At 39.6% G+C, this 23,128-nt stretch overlaps 1 protein-coding gene across 2 annotated transcripts in view; it reads left to right on the top strand.

Moving 5' to 3' along the window:
* Positions 1–23,128, top strand: part of PTPRR (protein tyrosine phosphatase receptor type R) — a 228,504-nt gene that overhangs the window by 20,909 nt on the left and 184,467 nt on the right. For both annotated transcript variants that reach the window (XM_074375402.1, XM_074375401.1), the window contains exon 2: positions 3,547–3,845. In XM_074375402.1, coding sequence (XP_074231503.1) covers positions 3,547–3,845 — 299 coding nt within the window. The remainder of the gene's footprint in view (positions 1–3,546; positions 3,846–23,128) is intronic.

Consider the following 23,128-nt stretch of genomic DNA (forward strand, 5'->3'; position numbering starts at 1 on the left):
CACTCCTCCCGTGCCTTCTATACTTCCACAGTCTCTGATTTTTCTCCCTCTTCCTCCAACTGCTCCTTAAACGTGCTCTCTGGGTCTTGGCTATAGGCTCATTGTTCTTCTCATTCCACAAGTCTCTCTGAGGCAGTCTCGTCACTCAGGCTCTCAGTTTTCTGTCAGTATGCGTACGTTTCTTAAATATTGATCTCTAGTCCAGCACTTCCTCCTGAGGTCCACGTAAACATAATTGCTCTCTGGATGTTTCTGCTTCTATATATTATAGGCACCACAGGCTGACATTTCTCTGTCTCAATAAAGGGCACCCCATACATTGGGTTGCCAACTAGAAATAGAATTATCCTTAAATATCCACTGCTGGTTCCTTCCTAGAATACTAATTCAGTCATTGAATTTATTCTCTCTCTCTCTCTTTTTTTTTTTTTTTTTGGTTAATTCCCATATCTTAACACTCTGGAATTCATCTCTGCTCCACCCCTCTACTGCTGCCTCACCTGGGCTGTCCTCTTTGAAATATTTTGCCTGGTAGCTGTACACTGACTCTTGCTTCTGCCTACTCCATTTTCTTGTATAACCAGAATAATCTTTGAGAGATGGAAATTTTATCTTGTTACTTCCCTCCTTAACTCTTATAAACTGTTCAATTTCTCTAATGTTTCATTTCTTGAATCATGTTATCCTCAATATCACTCAACGTCTCTGCATTCATTTCCTGTTGCTCCATAAACAAATTGCCGTAAATTTAGCAGATTCAAACAATACATATGTATTATTTCTCAGTATCTGTGAGTCAGAAAACTAGGCATGGGTGAGCTGAGACTTCTACTGCAAGGTCTCTCAGAGGCCTTCAATTAAAGTGTGGCCAAGGCTAGTCTCCTAGATGAAGACTCAACTGACGAAAGATTTGCTTCCAAGCTCATTTACATGATTGTTGGCAGGATTCAGTTCCTCAATTGTTGTTGCAACTGAGGGCCTCAGTTCTTCCCTGGCTTTTGGCTAGATGCCTCCTACTTCACATGGACCTCTCCAACATGGCAACTTGCTTCATCGAAGTCAGCAGGAGTCTCCTAGCAACACAAGAGTCATATCTTTTTTTAGTCTAATCATAGAAGTGACATTCCATCACCTTTGCCTTATCTGCTGGGTAGAAGTAAGTCAAAAGCAAGATCTAACTCACTCTCAATGGGTGTGAATGCCAGTAGATGTGGATCAGAGTCCCATCTGAATAGTCAGTCTACCACAGTCTCTTACCTCCTTTTTCATATCTCCTCTGTCAATTTCTCTGTGCTGCTTTCTGAATTATTACCTAAACTTTTCCAGTTTACTAATTTGCTTTTTAGTGGTGTCTGTTCTACTGTTTAACCCATACATTGAATTTCTCTAACTACTGTATTTTTCTTTTCTGTCATTTCCACTTGGGTTGAAACATGCCTGTTCCCTTTTCTTCAGATTCCTTATTCTTACTTTTCTCTTTTGTCTCTTTGGATTTTTAAATTAACTTATTTTGAAGCCCCCTTTGTTTTTCGTTTCAGTTTATTCTTTCTTAGACAGGAATCTTCCCACTTCTCCATCTTCTGACCATGTCTCATGGCAGTAGTTTCTGTGTGCTTTGTAATTTTTTAAATCTGTGAGTATGTCTTCAGTGGGACTTACCTTCCATGGAAACACATGGAAATTCCATTTATATCCTAGTTTCTAGAGACATCACTAAAAGATTGATTTTTCAGTTGCTTCTGTCTAAGACCCTGTAATGCATACAGGCTCTAAAACATTTCTTTCTTAATCACCTATGAATGTCTCTTCCTTGGTTTTCCTCCTACTTTACTGCCATTCCTTCTCACACATCTTTGCTGGCTCATTTTCATTCAGCTCCTTGACTCTAAATCTTGTAATTCTACCACGGACTCTGTCTTATATACTCTTCTTAATCAATATCCAGTTACTTGGCTTTAAATTTTATCTGTATTGGATGATTCACAAATCTCTCCCTCTCCAACCATGAACTATACACTTACTCAGTTTCTAATTTGACATCTCCACTTTGATATTTAATAGGCTTCTTAGTCTTAGCATTTCCAAAATGTTTACATGAGTATATTCATAATGTTGAAGTGAGGGAGGTGATAGAGAAGTAGCATTTGAAGACAGAGAAGATAAATCTTATTCCAGATACTAGCTCAGTGGTCCTCAAGGACACTTCCAAATCAGAGGAACTCTTATTTTAGTCAGAGAAACAAAGATCATAGTGTCTAATCATCTTTGGCAAATTATGGTGGCTTGATTTCTTAAAAAAACGTTATAGTCTATTTAGCATGCTCGCGATTGGAGACATGAAGACTGGTTTCTATTGCTATTTCAGAATCCACATGAAATGTAGTTGCGATTTGAATGCTCTAAAAGCCTGAAGTCACTGGTACCCAATGATTCCCAAGCTCCCGAGCTGTCCCATCAAGGCAAAAGCACTTGAGCCGACTGAAAAATAAACCTGTCTTCATATCCCTAAGTGAAAGTTGAAATCATATTGGTAAGAGAATTACATGCTGGTCACAGAGGCTTGATGGAGGAAAAAGCTGTAAAAACTAGCAATTCCTCTACTACGAATATTCAGTAAGAATTCGAGGTACCCCGGAATTCTTTTAACGAGACAGCATTTGTACAGCTTACTGTTGCTATAGGCACACTGAGGGAAAATCTGTCGTGCGTCGAGTTGCTAGGCACTATGTGGGTGGTGTGACTGTGTTGTGATCTGTTCATTCTGCTCATCATCTTAAATAGAAGGTCTTAAATTTGCTTTACTAACTGGTGTTTGACCTAGTGATATTCTTTTGACTCACATGTGTGTGTTATCTGTTTCCTCCTGTGGCCAATGACAAACAGGAGAGTCATTCAAGTCAATGGATACTTACCTAACAGAAGGAATATGACTGGATTGCTTCATTTGGATGGCTGATTTACTAAGTAAGAAGGAGAGAACGGGTATCGTTGCACACCTGGAAGTGGCTACCACAATGAATATACTCAGATTTCTGCCCTCAGCCAGCTTAAAATAGTCTACAAGAATTTTTTTTTTAATTACACATAGTTGATTATAATATGAGCAGGATAAAAAAAAGTGTAAAATAAGAATTGTATGAAATGCTATTGATTAAAGGAAGGAAAGCTTGAATATGATATAGATGGTTGTCATTTGAGGAAAAATTAGGACATCCAGGAAGAGACACTCAACAGGATGTTAGAACCGTGCGTTTAGAGAAAGGGGGAAATTCCTGACTGCGAGAGGTCAGGAATATCGGAGAAATGGGACTTTTTCAAACTATACTCACTTCTGTCCACACAAAGTCTCTGAGATGCTTCCGTACCACCAAGTGTGTTCTCTTTGTTGAGGATAACGAAGCAAGGGAGGAAAATGGAGACTGACTGATCTAAATCCTTCACAAGTCTTACAGCTCCCTAAGAATGGATAATTCTCTTTATCAGATATTCTATTCATCTTACTGAATAAGGTCTTTGATTTTCGTTTCTGCTTCTTCCCCTTTTCAGGGTGCTTTTCAGGAAATAATGATCACTTTTTGGCAATTCATCGGAAGAAGAGTGGAAAACCAGCATTCATTTATCACCATTCACAAGACATTGAGAAGAGCCTGGATATAGCTCCACAAAAGATACATAAACATCGCTACCGTTCCTCTTCCGAAGCTCACATAAGCAAACACCACCAAATTGTTAATTCAGCATTTCCCAAACCTGCCTATGACCCGTCTCTCAATCTGTTGGCCATGGCCGGTCAAGACCTTGAAGTGGAAAACCTTCCAATCCCAGCAGCAAATGTAATTGTGGTGGTGAGTATTGCATTTAACTGATGCTAATGCCAATGCTTTCTTCCGTGGTTGATGCTTAAAAACAAACAAACAGAAAACTGAATGGTGAATAGTTATCATTGGATCTCACTGATTATTTACCACAGCATTTCTTACTCTTTTTTGTTATTTGATTATTGCCTGTTGGCTTCCTCTCAAATGTAAGCTCATAAAATAAGAGGCCTTATCTGTATGCTCTGTGCAGACACGTCGCATGGTGCATGGTATGTACTTAATAAGTAATTTGAACCAAAAATTGCTTTAGGAAGTCCTTATAGTTATATCAGGTCATACCTGGCACTGAGTTTCCTGCCTTCTGTGATGATCTGTTCAAAGCAGGCAGGCCTTGGTCTCAGTTTATGTAAATAAATGGTACTTACTAAAGATCTTCTAATCACTTGACTCAGATGGTAAGAAATGAAGAGAACACTGAAGAGGGGGGTGTAGCGGGAGGGTAGTTTTCTGTAACTAGAGTAGATAAAGTGGTTTGGGAGTAATTAATTGATGGATAATATTCCTAATATCACTGAACAAGCATCATCCTTTATTCGTCTAGATGATGCAGTGGGCTCGTTGCTTATATTCTCAGGGTTTGTAGCCCAGGCCAGAGATTGCCCATTTGTGGAGGTGTCATAGTTTAAATCCATCCTGAGGTAGACACCCTATTTGGACTATAGTCTCTCTCAAATTGAAAATTACAGTAAGGAGACCCTGAAACTACAGATCAGTAGCTAAATGGTTGTTAATTGCATTTCTGCCCCAAACATAATCAAATATGTTGACTTTTAAGGCAAGATAATTCAATGAAACTGTGTTTGCATTTTGGCAACCTTTCTATAAACCTAATGTAATTAAATTTAACAAGCTTTTTTTCCTTTTCTTTTTTGTTTAAGTCTACTCCATATAAGGCACTTAACTTAGTACTGAGAGTCAAAGATCCCTTCATTGACATTTTCAGCCAGCAAACATCGAATATTTATTATGATCCAGTCATCATTTGGGGTATCTCAAAATAGAGTCACGTGAATTGGAGTCTCTGGTTTTGCTTGGGAAATGTCTTGGGGGAAATGTTGGTGACGCAATAAAGACCATAAATTGAGAACATAAGATGAGCTCTTGTTAAGAGAAAATTTGTGGGTCATTGGGCCTCCTGAAATTTTCTGCATTTATGAGTAACAGATGTTCTGAAGGTGAAAGCTATGCACTGTGTCTATTGCGTGAAGACAAATGATGGTAATGATGTCGCCGTATCTGGACTTGCCTGTGCTAATGCTCGGGCTCATGAAAGGTGTTTCGTCTAGTGATCATCACACACCCATAGTCATCAGCCCTTAAAGTCCCTGTGAATTACAGACCAAGGGGTCTGTTCTGTCTTGTAACATCATGTACCGTCCGGCTAATTTAAAATTATGGAGGATAAAAGGCATCAGTGAGGAACCCTGGCAGGTCCGTTCACTTTTAGCTCATTTGTGGTTTCATGCTTGATGAAGAAGCTGTGCTTTTTTCTTTTGAGTGATGATGACACAGTGGCAATAGGCGATTTTGCTCCATTCGCGTTCCTAACCGCTGTGAATCTAGTCTCTAACTGTGCTGTGGCTTTCATAGCTTGCAACAGCGATTGCTGGTGCTAATGTTTCCTGTAATCCACTTACGTTACTTATGCCCACGGTGATTTAGTAGGAAAAGCAGAGAAGTGGAGTTATTTTTAAATAAATCAATAATGTTCGGCTTACTCAAAAAGCAGAGGGTCATCATTTAATCAGGTATCAGCTGGTCTGAAGGTTCATTCTATACAGAAAAGAGATTTAGGAATGGAATATAGAGGATGAAAGGGAGCTATTCCACTGCTAAATGATTTTGGTGGAGTAATTGATATTAGTTTGTGTGGCTAGCACGTACGTGTGTGTATATATTTGTATTTGAGGTATATTGCAGTGGTACCAAAGAATTAATTTGTGCCTTATTTTATACCAAAATGAGCAGTATTAATATGTATCCATTTTCTGAACTGGGGAAATGATTGTTTTGTTTTGTTTTGTTTTGTTTTAAGCCAAGGTAAAAAGCCACTCCCAGCTTCCAAAATGTACTTGTATGTAACTTTTAAGGTTTCCTAGCTCAGAGGACAGATCACTTGTTTCTTTCTCTCGCTTGTTTCTGACATCCTTAAGACCATGCGTTTTAGAATGAAAAATGTAACAGGGACATGAAAGATGCATGTGTCCCTCCTCCTTTCCTGATTCCCAACTGCCCGCACAAAGCATTTCGTAAGAGCATTTGTCCACAAATGAATTTTTTTCCTTTTCCTTCTTTCCTTTATAATCGGGAAAATCTGCAGTTTATTTATTCAAGGAGAGGACAGCACAATTAGAATGTTTATCCCAAAGCATGCTAATTATGTTCTGGAAGCTCAGTTAAGAAGCTGCTATTAGGATTTCTGTACAGATGCAGTACAGAGGAAATATGAACATCTTCGAGGTCAGTGCTGTGGTAGGAGTGAAAAAAATGGCTTCAGACAGACGTGTGCTGAGAAGTCCATCCATGTACACTGGGCTACAAGCGGGCGGAGGGAGCCCTGGGGCGTGAGGGAGAGGTGGCAGAGGGGCAGATGCAGGCGTTTCCAGCTCAGCAAGTCAGGTTGGCTGCTGAGTGAAGAACGTTTTAGCTTGGGCAGAATATGAGAAAACTGGGGAATAGGAAGGCTTTGGAATATAAAGGGTGGTGAGATGATGGCTTGCTCCTCAGATGGATGTGAGGGAAGGAAAAGAAGAAGGAGAACTGAGAGAAGGAAGAGGAGGAAGGAAGGGAAGGAGAGAAGAGGGGACAGGAGGGGAGGGAAGGGGGCGGAAAGAAAAGGAAGGGAAAGGAGAAAGGAAGGCAAGGAGGGAGGGAGGCAGGAGAAAGAGCGGCAGTTCTTGGGGCAGTGGGAAGACTTTTATGAGCCTGTAAGAAGATGATGGGGAGTTTCCAGGATGGTCTCTGTGAGATTCCTAGAATCCTAAAGCTTCTTGTCCTCACCACTCACCCAGACCATCACACAGACAGACGTTCTCTTGTTTTTTGACACAAAACATTCTTCGCAAAGATTTTTATCAAGTGGTTGATTTCGAAGACTGTTAAAGCCAGGAGCTTTGGATAACCTGTGTTTCAGTAACATCCTGAGCTCTGGTTTATACCCCGCTTTAGCCTGGTTATGCTGTTGACCAGTTTTTGAGTTTCATCTTACAGGTAAAGAGAGAATTCCTAGGTGTGATTTGAAGGGCTTTGAAAAGTCCAGCCTTCTCATTGCTTTGCTATAGTCAATAAATTTTGTGGCACTTAGTGTATTATGTGTTGTGGATAAATAGTTGTTTTTTTAATAGACACATCGGTTTGATCATAATTTTGTATTTGTATGGAGAATGTCCCAAAAAGGTGAATTTAATCTATACACCTGCTGTTGGAATTCTGCCATGTCAGGGTAGCCTTAGTGGTTAGGAATATTTTGTTGCAAGTGGCAAGAATCCAGTCCAAACTAAAGAAAATTTCATGGTTCAAGTAATAACACTTCTGTAGTATATCTAGTTTTAGGTACCGTTTGATCAAGGGCTCAAATAATTGTCCAGGATCAATCTCCCAGCACTGCTTCCCGTGGAGTGACTTGATTCTCAAACTGGTTCTCTCTTCTTCATCTCATCATGTTTTCTCAAAACTGCTGGATTTTTATGTTTGGAGGCTTCTATTCAGTGGGAAAGAATGAGTCTTTCACAACTGTCAGTACTAACCTGGGCATCCCTGTAATTAGACCAATTTAAGTTAATTAGTCACTTCATCCTGTAACAATTTGTGGCCCGGTGACAGAATTAGGCATATTATCTCAAACCTCAACCACATGCCTCACCCCTCCAGCATCCCTAAAAACTCCCACGCTGTATTGGGGAGGGGAGGTTACGGGAATAAAAATTGGGACGCTATTAACAAGCAGAAATAGATGCCAGACAGCAGCTAATGTATGCTGAAATGGAGGATCTGGACTTCAGTTTTGATTAAGATGTGAGAGCCCCTTCAAGAAGTCATGAGTATGTGATGGCTTACAGCTTGGCTTCAGGAATGTGATTCTTGTACAGAAATGGGTAACTAAAATTATATTCTAAACTCTGACACTCACCCAAATAAGCAACAAATTGACTCTGACATAGGAGAAAACTTAAGGTGCCGGGGCTTTGTCCTAACACCCAGACTTTTTGCCTATGACGACTATGAATTAGTGCAATCTCTTGGTCTCGTGATATTTTATTCCAAGAATATTTCAAATGTGTGAAAACCACTGTTGCCTGTACACTTCTTGATAGTGACTGCTTCTACGTTGGGGACCGGAAAGGCTGCGTTGAGCTGTAGGGGAAACTGGTGCGTGGCTGGTTCCTGAGTTAGGTGACTTGCTCGTGTAGGCAAACTCAGAAAGTGTGAAGACAATGCAGGCTTTGGGAAAATTATGACTTATTATGTGTCAACGGTATTTGGGGTCAGATAGTAAATACCGAGTCCACAAAACTAAATGGATGTCATACACAACCTACTACAGTGTAGTGCACGACTGGTATCTTTCAGTGCAGTCCTGGGACACTTGTCCCAAGTTCCTAGGAGGAATGAATATAAAAGCCTGAGAGAAAAAAATGTCTGCCATGTTTTAATATGGTAGGACATTTGTTAAAGAAGTCAAATGTGCGATTCTTTTCTTTGATTTTCAAATAAATGTGGTTATATTTTAGAAAGTTATTTCCTATCTTCCTTGCAAATGGCATTTTGTCTGTAAACCCTCCCACCTTTGTCATTTTGGATTTTGTCTGTGTATTAGTTATCTGTGGTCACGTAACATATTACTTCAACATCTAGCAGCTTAAAACAAGGAGTATTTATTATTCCGCACAGTTTCTGAAGGTCAGGAATCCGGGAGCAGATTAGCTGTGTAGTTCTGCCTCGGGCTTACTGCAGCCAAGCTGTCAGCCAGGGCTGAGTCTCTGAAGACTTGATGGAGCTGAACAATTCACTTCCAAGCTCACTCACACGGCTATTGGCAGGAGGCTTCAGTTCCTCAACGCGTGGACCTCCCTCTCCACAGGGCAGCTGACCCATGGCTCCCCCAGAGCACGTGGAGAGAGAGAGAGTCCACACTGCCATGTATGACCCAGCCTCCAAGTCACACAGCATCCTTTCCACTGTGTTCTATTCATTAGAAATGAGTTGCTAGGGGAGGGGACTTCAGAGGACATGAATACCAGGAGGCAGTGGTCACTGGGGACTGTCTTGGAGTTTGGGTACCACAATTTTCAAAGCAAATTTAGCAAATTTGTTTTATGCCATTGCTTATTAACTATGACTTCAGTACACATGAGGATATGAGGACTTAATATAAACTTCAGGAAAGGTAGCTATGTGCACGAACCACGTTACTACAGAAACCACATCATATATATTAAAACTGGAAGAAACTATGTTAATATTACACCATCAAGAATTTAAAAAAAGGGAGGGTGGGGAAGGTATATCTCAGTGTTAGGTCCTGGGTTCAATCCCCAGTACCTCCATTAAAAAAAAAAAAGAAGAATTAAAAAGAAAAAAAACAACCTCATGATTAGGTGCTAATTTGTAGAGAAAAAGAAAAAATCAAGGCCCCAAATGAGTAACTTGCTCCAGGTTATACAGTTAATAAAAAGAGCTAGAAGGGGAACTCAAGTTCAAGTTTGTCTGACTCCACAACTCAGACATTTTAAATTTTAACATAAATCCGTAAGTTTGCTTTGGGAAAATATTGTTCATTTTTCCAACAAAAATTTTAACTCTCTGAATTACATTTTATTGAAGCTAATGATAAAGTTAATTTTCATCCTCTGAAAATGCACTCATTGATAGCAAGATGTTCATGTTGTAGCCAGAAGCATTCTACAGATAGTAATAAAAAATGAATTATAACGTCAAAATAGATTTCATTTTAAGAAAGTCAGAAAAAAAAATTCTGCAATCTATTTCAGATAATTGGTTAACTTTTCACTCTTTCCTTAACCTAAAGGCTTCATGTTAAACTGTAAGATCTTTTTACATCATCACCTTTCCTTTTAATCACAAACATTTGCATTTTGGAAAGCTTTGTGCTTAGATTCTCCAGACATTATTGTACCCCTGCAAATATTCTTGAAGTAGAAATTCCATTCTTGAACTTGGCATCCTGACAGTCACAACTGTCACCATCTGTTGCATTTCTCCATTTCTAGCTCCTAAAGCAGCAAGGAGGATGCTGGAACACATTTTGGAAATGTTAGGGGTCAAGCTTAGGCAACGTCTATGGGAAGTTTCGACACTGGACCTCTCGGTACATCTGTTTGTTTTGGATCATTTAGGCTCAACATGAAGATGATTGAAGTCTTAAGAGAACTGGTTTAATTATCATACTAATTGGACGTTGGATATTTTGTAATGTTTTTGTTTTAACTCCAAACATAATATACTTTCATAGAGTTTCAGAATATTTAGAAATATAGAAAGAGGAAGTAAAAATAATCCCTAACTCTAGATAACAATGTCATCTTGATATTTGTATCTATATGATATTTTATATACATGAGTATAGACCTTTTTTAACAAAAATATGCAATCTGAATACATACTTTTTTGTAGTTTTTAAGATTTATTTTATATTATGAATGCTTTTTCATGTCATTAACTGTAGATATCATCATTTTTAGGAACTTCTAAAAATTCCATCGTGTAATAATAGATTTTAGACTTTTATGTATTGCCAACTGATATCCCAGTACATTCAGTGATTTAAAGCAGCCAATTCTGAGAAGGAGAAATAAACTCAACTATATCAAATATAGTATTTTTTTATTGCAACTACTTACTTCATAATATTGAGGGGATTTAGAAAGCTCATCTTAAGGGAAACTACTTTCTTTATAAACTCTCTATATAACTGTAATATGGGATATTTTTTTTTCACTTAGCCAAATTATGTATGTTCCATAGACCTTAAATCTTAAGCAAGGGAAATATTTAAGGCAGCCAAAGAAGTTAGCAGAACCAAAAAAAGATGTTCTTTTAAGAACATATAAAATATTCTATTTCAGGACTTTTCATTGAGGAAAGTGGAAAGTTGTGTCTCATTACGTTGGCGCCTAAAAACCGTTTTTTTTTTAAGTCCAAAATTGTCACAATTATGTAAAAACAAGTGGAGTCTGCAGATGAACAAAAAGGGTATCTTGTCTTTGGAGCAAAGGCTTCCTTGTCACGTCTCTCTCTGAAAGTTACCCTTTGGTTTTCCAGTTGTTAGGAACTGTTCTTCTACACCCTCTGTGGGTGACTTCGCCCCTTTTTCTTTCTTTCCTTCCTTCCGTCTTTCTCTGTTTCCCTCTAATCATAAATACCTATAAATCATGCTTAGATCTGTTTTTTGTTTGTTTGTTTGTTTGTTTTACCGTATAATGCTTTCTTTAACAATCTAACTGCCAATGGATGATCAAATGGGCTTTCTGGGCATCTGGCCCTGCCAGTGCACGATGGGATTCGCACCATTTAGCAAATGACTGAGTTCTCTCGACATGACCCTTGTAACTCAGATGACAGAAACAATTTGTTCCTTTCTCTTGTTTTAGGAGAACATAGGAGGTAAAAGTCTTTAGAAGATTGTCTCCCTGGGCGAAGGGAGCTTGCTCACTGGTGACTTTAACCAGTAGCACCTGAGCACAGCACGGCAGCTGCTTCGTCCCTTGGTGACCATGTGGTCACTCAGGAGCCAAAGGTTCTTAGCCCCTGCCCTTCCATGCTTTTTCTTCCCAAATCGCCTGTTTTTGTGAACCAGGACTATTAGAGCAAATCCCACTTTTAACACTCAAACGCAAAGGAAAAATTCCTCCTGTGTTTCTCCTCTACTCTCTACATTACTCTCAATATTTCATTCACGACATTTCTGGCCACCAAATGTGAAGAGGGAGCGGGTTTCCCACATCAGGCAATTCTGTGACACCCGCTGGGTATCCTACGATTTAATTCCTTTTTGACACTGTCTACTTGGAGAGGGTAGATCCCGGGATAAGGGCTCAGCCCCACAGGACTGCCCCCCAACTCCAGGTGCCAGTCACAAGTCCAGGTTGTTACTATGCTTCTGACTGAAAATTGGAGTTCTCATAACCCCTTTCTTGGGTTTAATTCATTTGCTAGAGTTGCTCCCGGAAGTCAGGATAACATTTTACTCACGAGGTTACCAGTTTATTATAGAAAGATATAACTCAGGAAAAGGCAAGTGGAAGGGTGCAAAGGGCAAGCATATGGGGAGGGGCACAGAGCTCCCACGCCCTCTCTGGGCACACCGGTCTCTAAGCCCCTCCACGTGTTCACCAACCAGAAGCTCTCTGAGCCCTGTTCTATTGGGTTTTCATAGAGGCTTCATTATGTAGGCACGGTTGATTGGATCATTGGTCATTGGTAATTAATTCAATCTCCAGCCCATCTCCCCTCCCCAGAGGTTGAGGGGTTGGACTGAAAGTTCTGTCTGTCTAATCAGTAGGCTGTTTTCCCTGACAACCTGCCCTCATCGTTAGGGGGGTTGGATGGTCCAGAAGTCACCCCATTAACATAAAGTCTGGTGTGGTTGAAAGGGCTTGTTATGACTAACAGAATCCATTTCACCTTTTATGGCTCAAGTTATTTCAGAAACTGATGACAAAACTCACTAGTATAACAAAAGATGCTCCTGTTGCTCTTATTTGGAAACTGTAAGGGTGCCAGAAACTGTAGATGAAGACCAAAATATTTTTTCTTATTATAAATCACAATATCATGTCACCAGAGCCATTATGTTTCCGTGGAAGAGATTGGTCATAAACTTGTACTTTAAATATTTTCCAAATTTTCTTTTCAAAGTATGAAAGTATAATCCAGCCATTATTCATATCCCAAGTTATTTCTTTCCTTACCTGTCCGCTATATTTGGACTGTCTGAATCCAGAAAAATAAATCAAGAGGACGTCATCGACTTTGTGTGTCTTTCCGTCTGGCCCACGTTTTCATATGATTTTGTCATTTAACTGAAACAAGAAGTTAGCAACAGGCAACTTCAAAGAAACAGGAAGGAAAAGACCCAGTTTTGAGGACTAGAACAAATGTTCACAGACAGTCTGAGATTACAGGAAGAGATGTGTTTGCCCTCCTTTCTGGAAATGACAGTCATGTCACACAAATTCCAAGAGAGCCGGAAAGACTTAAGAGGGCACTGAGAATATGCATGAAGACAATCAGGGCTGAGAGTCTTAATCCAAGATTTCCTGGATTGCATTTATTAGTGCCATGCAGTCAATTATTCTGAAGATCTTGGGGGTTCTACCTGTGTTGTTTGTCTGTAGTTCAGAAGCCCCCTGATTGTCTTGTGCCCCCATTACTGACCTAGTGAAACTGCTTTGTTTAATAATATGATTATTATTCCTGCCTGAAAACATGGCAACTAGAATTAGGTGTTTAACCAGAACAAGTTAACATGTTGGTTCCTTGTGCTTTAAAAGCCATTAAGTTGCTTAGAACTGGGGTTGTTTTTTTTTTTTTTTTTGGTTTTTTTTTTTTTTTTTTTTTTGGTTTTGGTTTGTTTTGTTTTGTTTTAGTAGGAAATACTGGGTAGCAAATAAAAAAATCTATATTGAAACAGCCTTGTGGAAAATTCTTTGAATGTAGACTTTTAAAAATCAACAGTTACATTTTTTTATGGGCAAATGAATTTTTAAAAATTTCTTCATGTATGACAAGTCATGGTGTCATCTATATTCTCAAGCATAATTTTAAAAATTACAAGATCAAATGAATAAAGTCAAGTCTATGTCAAGCTATATGAGGAGAAATAGCTAAGTTATAGGAAACAAGGTGTTTTTGGTGAGTAACTAGTATAGATAAGTCAAGGAGACTGGAGAAGAGTACACAGATATTATCTGGAAGAAATCAAAAATAACAGGGGCCATTGGATCCTCAGACAAGCCAATGGTTTGAGTAGACCCCTAGTCCTTGCTCCTTGAAACATTCATTCATTTAAAAATATCATTGAGTGCCTCCTAGGTCCTAGGCAATAGAGTCTGGTGATACAAGATGGTGAGATAAACATGAGCATTGCAGCCAGTAGTTTGTATTCTAATAGGAGAAAGAAAATAAAATAAGTGAGCGATGGAGCACGTTAACTTCAGATGGTGGTGAGCGCATTGAAGAAGACAAAATGAAGTGATGTAGCAGGGAGAAAGTGGTGGGCACTATCTTGTATTGTCTGTTCAGGGATTCTGTTGTATATTCGGGGATACTTGGGGGTTGGATCAAGGTTTAGCTCCTAAATGGAACCTGGTGGGAGAAGCATAGCTTTGGAGTCGGTGGAACTGTGTTGAAATCCCAAATCAGGTACTTACTGTGTTTCCTTCGGTGACTCACTTAACACCTCTGTATTTCACTTCCCTCGTTTGTAAAGAAGTGTTACTAATAATACCCATCCTATAGAATTTACGTGGGAATTGGCTGAGATAAAGCATTCAAAGCACTGAGCATCATGCGTAACACGCGGGAAGATCCTATAAAAATGAGCAGCTATTATTAGCCTCATATGGAACAATGGAAAATATATCTTTCTAGTCTTGGTACCAAGAATACTTGTATTTCTCCCGAGCCACTGGTTGGTTTATAACTATATCTTTTAAATCCTGTGAATCATGTTTCCCTCTTTCTCTTGGCTGCTCAATAGCTGGAAGCCAACTCTGTGGTCTACCTCTAGCAAATACAGAGAACTTTATTGAGTGCCTTATTTATTTTGTGAACCTCATTCTTGGCAGGATGTTTTCTCCACTCGTTTTCCTTCTAATTCAATTTCCTCATTTCCTTCCTTTTTATTCAATTTTATTTTGTATGGTATGTGTTTTTGTAAGCTGCCATAAATCTTTTGTGTAATATGTTCTGTCTAAACAAATTGTCACCACAACAAAATAGCAATCAGTATGGGCAAGTTGAGTCTGAATGTTCCACAGCAGGAAATCCCCTTGCAGGGAGAGTTTGTTTACCCCGTGGATTTGGAAAAATAAGAAACTATAATTCATATTAAAAAAAAATCACAGTGTGTATAATGATCTGTTTGGCTCACTGCTCAGCAGGCTTCAGCCTCAGCCCGGTCCCAGTGTCATGGGCCAGTCTTCATTCCCACTGTGAACCGTCTAAGACAATGGGAATAGAATGGTTTTAGAAGAAGGAATCCTAGGTTCAGCTGCCTGTTCTGCCACTGACTAGCTTTGAGATCTTGGGCAAATCAGTGAGCATTTTGGAGTCTTTGTTTCTCCATTTTAATGGTGATTGTAATATCTGACCTGGCTTCCTCCTTTGGCTCTTTCTAATCAGTGAATGTGTTCTGTAAAGCATAACACATTGTCATAATGTCACCTGTCACAATCGTGGTGGTGGTGGTGATTACGTGGTGATGATGATGATGGTGGTGATAGTGATGACAATGACGGTGGTGGTGATGGTGATGATGTTGGTGATGGTGGTGATGGTGATGATGTTGGTGATGGTGATGATGGTGATGGTGATGATGATGACGGTGGTGGTGATGGTGGTGATGGTGGTGATGGTGGTGATGGTGATGATGTTGGTGATGATGTTGGTGATGGTGATGATGTTGGTGATGGTGATGATGGTGATGATGTTGGTGATGGTGATGATGGTGATGGTGATGATGATGACGGTGGTGGTGATGGTGATGACGGTGGTGGTGATGGTGATGATGGTGGTGATGATGGTGATGGTGATGATGTTGGTGATGATGGTGATGGTGATGATGATGACGGTGGTGGTGATAATCAGCAGGATTGTCAGTTTTGTTGCTAATCTACTCTGTTCTCGGGGGGACATACCAGGACTAAAATTCTTGCCTTGTCATACAACCCTAGGAGGTACCCTTCACACGGCCGTTTAAGCTGACAGCATCCCCTGAAGCTGTCCATCCCACAGCCCACACAGCCACTTGTGGTGGCCCTGACCAGAACTCTCCATAAGTTCCATTGCTAATGACCAGGGTTCTTGACATCATCTTCCTTTCCTGAGTGTCTGCTTTGTTCAGACAACCGGCACTTCAGTTCCTCCGAGCCTAGAAACCTGCCTTATTACTAGTCTTACTAGTCTTGCTAGTCTTGTCTTTCAAGCCACAGCCAGCTCACACCTCTGCCTGCTGGTAACCTTCTGTGTTGCCATGAGCCGTGTCTTGTGAAAATCCCACCTGCAGTTCTTACCTGCTGAAAGCCGGACTGTCTTTCCTGTCAGCCGGAATGTGCTCACCCCAGCTCCGAGCTCACGTCTTGTCCCCTCCTCCCAGATGCAGCGCCTTCTTTTTGCCTAGACTTTTCTGAACTCAAAATAATGTACTAATTGCCTTTGGGATCTTAACATTTGCTGTATTGTTGGTAGTTTCTGTTACCAAAAAAAGACTTTTTTTTTAAGAAAAGTATCATTAATCCAAATGCAAAATAACATTGATAACCTAATAATTTGTTAATAATTTAATAATTTATTTCCAACTTATTAGGGAAGACTGGGTAATAAGGATTCCACATATATAAACACATACTCTAAGAAACTGAAACTTAGTTTTATGATTATGTAGGGATGTGAGTGTTTCAAATTTATATTACCCATTTCTCTATTTTAAATACATGTATAGTGTTTTAAAATTTTTTTAAATGGCATCATACTCTACAATTTGCATTTCTTAATAATAACAGGTCATAGATAACCTTGAAGTCTTTAATTATAAAATTAACTTACTTCTTCAAAATAGAAAAATAATTCTAAATAATTCTCAATTTTGAAGTTTGTATGTCCCACATTTTCTTAAACGGGTCCTCAGATTCACTATACAGCTGGTTGTTTTGTGTGTGTGTGTGTGTGTGCATTTTGTACTTGCCACAACAAAATTGCTGCAATAAATATCTTTAATTCACACTCTTGAAAAAGAAATGTATATATGTATGTGTATATGTTATCTGTGGACACATATGTGTACATAAATAACATTGTTCATTTGTGTATTTTATATATATGCATAAGAGATTTTCAAGAGAGATTATTTATCCCAAGAGGATTTTAACTGATAAATTACCAAATTACTATTTTCTGAACAGCTGCAGCAATTCACCAGTCATCTGTAAAGGCACCTGACTGGTTCAGAGTCTCTCCAGCAGCAACTGGCTGTTGATTCGTTTTACCTTTTCCTGACTGGGAGGCCGGGGGCGGGGCGCTAAGAATTACTCTTCATTGTTGCTTACGTTTGCACTTCCGGGACGATGTAAAAGACCGAGCATCTCTCACGTGTATCGATTATTTGGATTTCCTCTCGTGCGGTGGCTTATTTGTAACTTGTATATCAGGTTAATTGTCTTTTTCTTAACAAAGACTCCTTCAAAAACAGTGGGAGAACAGACGGCTTCCGACACTGTGAAAATGGTACATTTATAATACGACCTCCTGTCACGAGAATGTCAGAAGAATGAGAGGCTTCTAGACAAGTCCACTGTCCTTAAGCCACCCTGACAACCATCTGGAGCTGCTCATTTACTAAGGATACGTAGAAAACTCGATGTTGTGATAATGATCAAGCTAGAGAATATAGGGTGACAATAAAGGAATGACCATGTATTGGGCTCCCACTATTCCGAAGGCACCATGCTAGAGGCTTTTCATCCCTCTGTCTCATAATTCTAGGTCATATTATTATTCTCATCTTATGATAATGACATCAAGGTTCATGGAGATGGTCACACAGAAAGTGTCTCGTTTGATTTTTAAAGATAATCTTCTTTCCACCATGTGGCTCTGCTTCCCCTCTCATCCGTGGGCTTTGGAAAAGGTCTGGTCAGGACTGGAGATGACTGGCAACTACCCAAAAGGGCTCCAGCAAGAGGGGAATTATTCATGCAGGGAATGTCAAGGGCCTTCTAATAGACAGTAGGTTCCCTTGGTGCCAGGGAGCTCTGGAATTCACGGCCCGGGTCTGGTGATAAAGCTCCCTCTCTAACTCTCCCACAGCCTCCTCTGGGTCAGAAGAGGGTGCCCGACCCTTCGGCAAGTTCTATGCTGCTGTGTTAGCTTCCTGTGACTCCCACAACAATCACCAGAAACATAATCACTTGGAGACAGCATGTATTATCATATAATTCTGGAGGTCAGAAGTCCAAAATGAGGCTTTCTCAAGGCGAAAGTCAAGGTGTCTAGAGGGCTGGTTCCTTCTGGAGCCTCTAGGAGAGAAATGGTTCTTTGCCTTTTCCAGCTCCTAGAGGCCACCTGCATTCCTTGGCTGATGGCCCCTTCTAGCAATGACATCCTTCTGACCTAACCATCCCTCATCACATCTCTTTCACTTTCTCTGACTCTGACCCTCCTGCCTTTCTTTTATAAGAACTCTTGTGATTACACTGGGCCCACCATAAAAATCCAAGATAATTTCCCATCTCAAGATATTCAGTTGACATCTTTGGGGGCCTGTTATTCAGTGGAGCACAGCCACTGATCCTGTGGTTTCTCCATTGGTAATGACGCCCCACTTTGGGCAGCCCAGAACACCTTCTGAGACACAGCATTCACGTGTACCTCCTCAAGGCCAGAGTGTGAGTGGCAAGGCCAGTATGTGCTGCTTGATGTCAGACCGGCCTTGCAATTTGGTAGACTTCAATCTGGATGCCGCTCCCAGAAATATTTTGAATAGACTTTATTACATTTTTTAAGTCGGGGATTTTATACAAAAATTTGCATTTCAAGTATTTATTTAAAAATTGGGAGATCTGGCATCACAGTGCCATGTTTTCAAATGGCTGCATAACAGCTTCTACCTTTAGATAGGGTGTGTTCTTTCCCATTCACCTTGGTCCCTGGCACTGTCTGATGATGAATTACGCTGGTCTGTTTCACTCATTTATTTTAACTGCTTGTACCCTGTAGTTTACATGTCTGAGTTTACAATCATGAGTCTCAAGCCACACCATTAACGTGCATATCAGAGAACATTTGTTCTGATAATTAGGGCGGGGACAGTCACTTTCTCTACATGTGCTAGAAGACTGTGTTAGTCCCTGGGTATCCTGGCAAAGCAGAGAATGATCCTTGTCACCCAACATCATCCTGACATTTGCTGATTGGTTGCATCTTCCCTTTGGATTTCTTTTTTCAGCCTGACTTGGAACCCTTGAACTACACTTGAGCCAGGCATTTCTAATCATCAGTTTTATATTTCCATTTCACTGAAGGCAAATTTTTCTACCTGTGGTTGGGAAGGTGACCATGTTTTCCTTCTTCCAAAAACTGTCTCAGAAGTATATATGTTCCTAAAAATTTAGAATCTACTTTATTTCAAATAAAGACTTTCACCATCTTTATGTCCACAGTCTTAGAGAGTGGCTGGCATATCATGAGTGATTTAAAATATTTACTGAATAAATGAATAAATGATGATAATGACTGATATTGATAATGATACCTAACATTTATAAGAACTTAGTTATGAATGAATGTTGCATCTTCAAATAAGTGAGCAGTTGCAGTCCTGATGGAGACAAGTTCACTGTGCCTGCCCTCCCACAGGCCCTGGAAAAGCAACGCTATTGATGATGTGATCCTCTGTTTCTGGCCATTAATGACGGGACCACAGAAAGATTTCTAAGCCGAGAACGTCCTATTCTTAGCTGACCGGGAACCTATGACATGGCCTTTTGTAAAGAGCACTCCCAAGAAACAAGCCTAGCCCTTTAGGGTTTTTTTCCTTTTGAGAACTCAGATCAAGAGAAACAGTCTGTCTAAAGTTGGCAGCAGATGCTTGAGCAAATGGGTCATGCTAGGGATTAGGGACTGGCTCCCAGTCTGGCCGTGTGCAAGTTGATTATGCGGAAATAATGCAGCCACTGAGAGATCAAGAAGAATCTCAGTTTTCCTGTGCCCAGTTACATTTTATGTGAGGCTTGGCTTTGGATGGCTATGAAATTACCTTGTGCACCCTTACAACTTTGCCTCCTCTGCCTTTAACTCAGAGAGGCTATCATTAAAACACTTTCCCGGAATGCTGCCTTAATCTGGGATCCGAGCATGACAACAGAATTTAATGAAGCAAGAATTGTGGAACAGCAGTGTGGCCAAGTGAAGATCAAAGGAAAGGAAATATTCTGACGGCTTCAGGCACTACAAACTCCCAGCAAGTCATTCTGAACAGAATTAGGATTCAACAGTTTTAAGCATCTGAATGAATGTTTTCCAACTTGTGTGTTCCTGAGTCCTTCAGTTCTGAATGGGGAAAAAGTAATAAAAATACCTGGGAAATATTTCACCCTGTTATAAAGCAAGAAGAAATGATAGCTATTGGTTCATTAGAATCATTGAGCTGAAAAGGATGCCACTTAAACAAAAAGAAACTATTCATATTTAATTGGGTGTTTTAGGAATCAGCTGGCTAAATTTGTGAAGATTGCCTTCTTAGTTTTAGAATATGCTTCCTGGAATAGCTACCTTCAAAGTGGGTATAATCTTTATAAAATAGCCTTGGCATTAATTTTTCACGAATTAAAAAGCGTGCTGGGGATTAAAGCAGAATAATAGACGTAACATTACAGAAAAGTAGGACACTCATAAATCATTTATGCCTTTCTTGCTCATCAGGACTTGGCTTTTTGAATCTTAATTGAAAACTGATGTGGCTGTATTGTTGCAAAAAAGAAAATTGGTGATTCTGATAGCAGACAACTTTCATTAGGGACTTAATTAATTTTAAGAGGCTGAGAGCCTGGTATATTAAACATACTTACACAGTCACGTTTAGTTGTGGGACTTTATGTAATTACAGTCCTCTTCTGGTCAGTGCACATTGTTTATCTTTTATTTTCATTCTGATCAATTCTAGTTAGATACAGCGTAAGTTATTGTGAGCTATAATAGTATATGGAAGCAAAAAAATAGTGTTAGGCCTAAGTAGGGAATAGGGCAGTTGGCTGATAAGAAGACATGTTTTACAGCAACTTTGACACTAAACCAGTCCTCACACCATCCTGTTTCCATCTTCCATGTTCAATTGCTCATCAGTCGCTATGAGACACCTGAACATTTTTTTAAGTCCCAAATGAGATGCTACTATAAAAGACAAATTGTTTCATCTTCTCCTTCTTTCTTTTTGAGAAAGTAAGCAATGGCTGGTATGCTTTTTTCATTCTGAAATTATTTATATAATTTCTTTAGTTTTTACTGTTTGAATTCCCTAACCATCTTCGTTCCCTCCTTTAATACAAATAATTAGGTCTACTAGTTATCGGACACTTAACAATACCTGATATATTTGCGTCATGCCCCCACCTTCTGTCCAGACGTCATTCTGTTTAAAATTCTTCCTTAAAAGAGTATGACGGTCTGAGGATCACTCCATTCTGGATTTAAGTTTACAGCCTGGTTTCAAAATCCAAATTTTATTCCTTAAGAACTAGACACAGAAGGCAATAGCCAGTGAGAGCCCCCTGTCTGTGTGCACAGTGATGTGTTTGGAGGAATTCTCACACCATGAAAGAGACTGATGGCCCTTCCGTAAGATCATAACTCCCCTAGGCAGAGGACCATAATTTGGGGTGGCAAGAATGGATACAACCCCAGACTAAACAGAGGTCTCTATGTGACCTGAATGAGTTCAGAGTAACCCAGAGCATAGCCCAGACTGAGATCAGTCCCAGTCATTCCACAGGGCCTTGGGAGATCTGCATGGATGCCATTGGAAATCAAACTCCGCAAGGCTGTTTGGAACAGAACTGCCAGCCCAGCCTTATGGTTTTATAGATTTCACAACCTAACCGATGACCTCTGAAAAAGCGTATCCTAGTTTCCATTTGCCAGGCAGTTTCTCAAGCTCAACTTTAAAGCCACCATATGAAAACATTTGGGAATTTCAAAATTAAATACTTATCAGTTCTAGGACTGGGAAGGACCGCACGTGAAATTAATTTTACAGAAACCCGTGGCAGGGAAATGGTTTAACCATAATGTTAACGAATAAATGTACTCAGAGGCTGTGCTGTGAGAGCCTTTAGTCTTTTTTTCCTGGCTGGCATCCTCTCACCATGTCAGTATCTCACCTTTCATTTCCTGCTAGACCAAGGGGAGTTTTTTCCACGGAATTTTCTCATCACTGGTCGTTTGCAGTGGCCTTGCTCCATTCTAAATCCTGTTGCATAGGGGTCTTTTATTTATTCAATAAATATTTATTGAGCATTTTCTAATGTGTCAACTGCTGCTTTCAATTCTGGAGATCCAAAATAAAAAATTCTCTTTTATTCTAGTGGGGGAAGATAACATATTCATAATATGTATGCTGTTTCAAGCATTGACAAGTTCTAGAAAAAAATAAAACAGCAAGCAAATAGAGAGTTATATGGAGACCTGGTCGGCATAAACTGGCCACGAAAGAGGCTTCAGTTTTCCATACTGTCTCACACACACACAGTACAAAGTAGAAACTCAATAAATATTCATTACATGAAATATTCAGTAAGTGCTTGTTGACCAGGTTTTTTTTGTCTCTCGTGTGCCTTAACTTCCCTGACGAGTTTGCACTGTATATTCCTTATGAAAAAAAAAAAAAAGCTGCTCCTAACATTTATTTTTAAACTTCTATAAAACTCTTCATAGAGCTAAGCTTAGAAGGAGAACAAAGTATTGCTGGTTGATAAACCCAGATTCAGTCCTGGGCTTCTCATAGATAAGTGTGAACGTAAGGGAGCTACATTCACACAATAAGGGTGGGTCATGGAGCACCCAGTAAAGGTGTATTTCACATTAATGCACAAGTTCCCAGAACATGTAACTAAATATCCATACATGAATTTGGATTTTCTAGGCACGCATATGATTTTGGAAATGAATAACAACCTTTTGATTTATCCTCAACTGATAGGGAACTCTAAATTCTTTAGGTTTTAGTTGTCCTAACTTGGTTTGTCTCAAGTAATTAAAGTTATATAGGATCCCGCTAAAGAAAACATATCTTAAAGAAGTCCATTCATGTATGCTTGTTATTATGTTGAAAACTGAAAAAAATACTTTGCATAAAAATTGCGTACTTATGTATCTGTTTCCTAAGTTTAACTGTATTAATTCTGGATTGGATTTTCTAGAATTAGTGTTTGTCTGCCCCAAATGGCATGCTGCCTTGTGGAATTCCAGAGATGCTTTCACAGAACTAGAAAGTTTCACTGTATCCTTTTCCCAAAAAG

This window comes from Camelus bactrianus, chromosome 12, assembly GCF_048773025.1.
Source record: "Camelus bactrianus isolate YW-2024 breed Bactrian camel chromosome 12, ASM4877302v1, whole genome shotgun sequence".
Classification (NCBI taxonomy): domain Eukaryota; kingdom Metazoa; phylum Chordata; class Mammalia; order Artiodactyla; family Camelidae; genus Camelus; species Camelus bactrianus.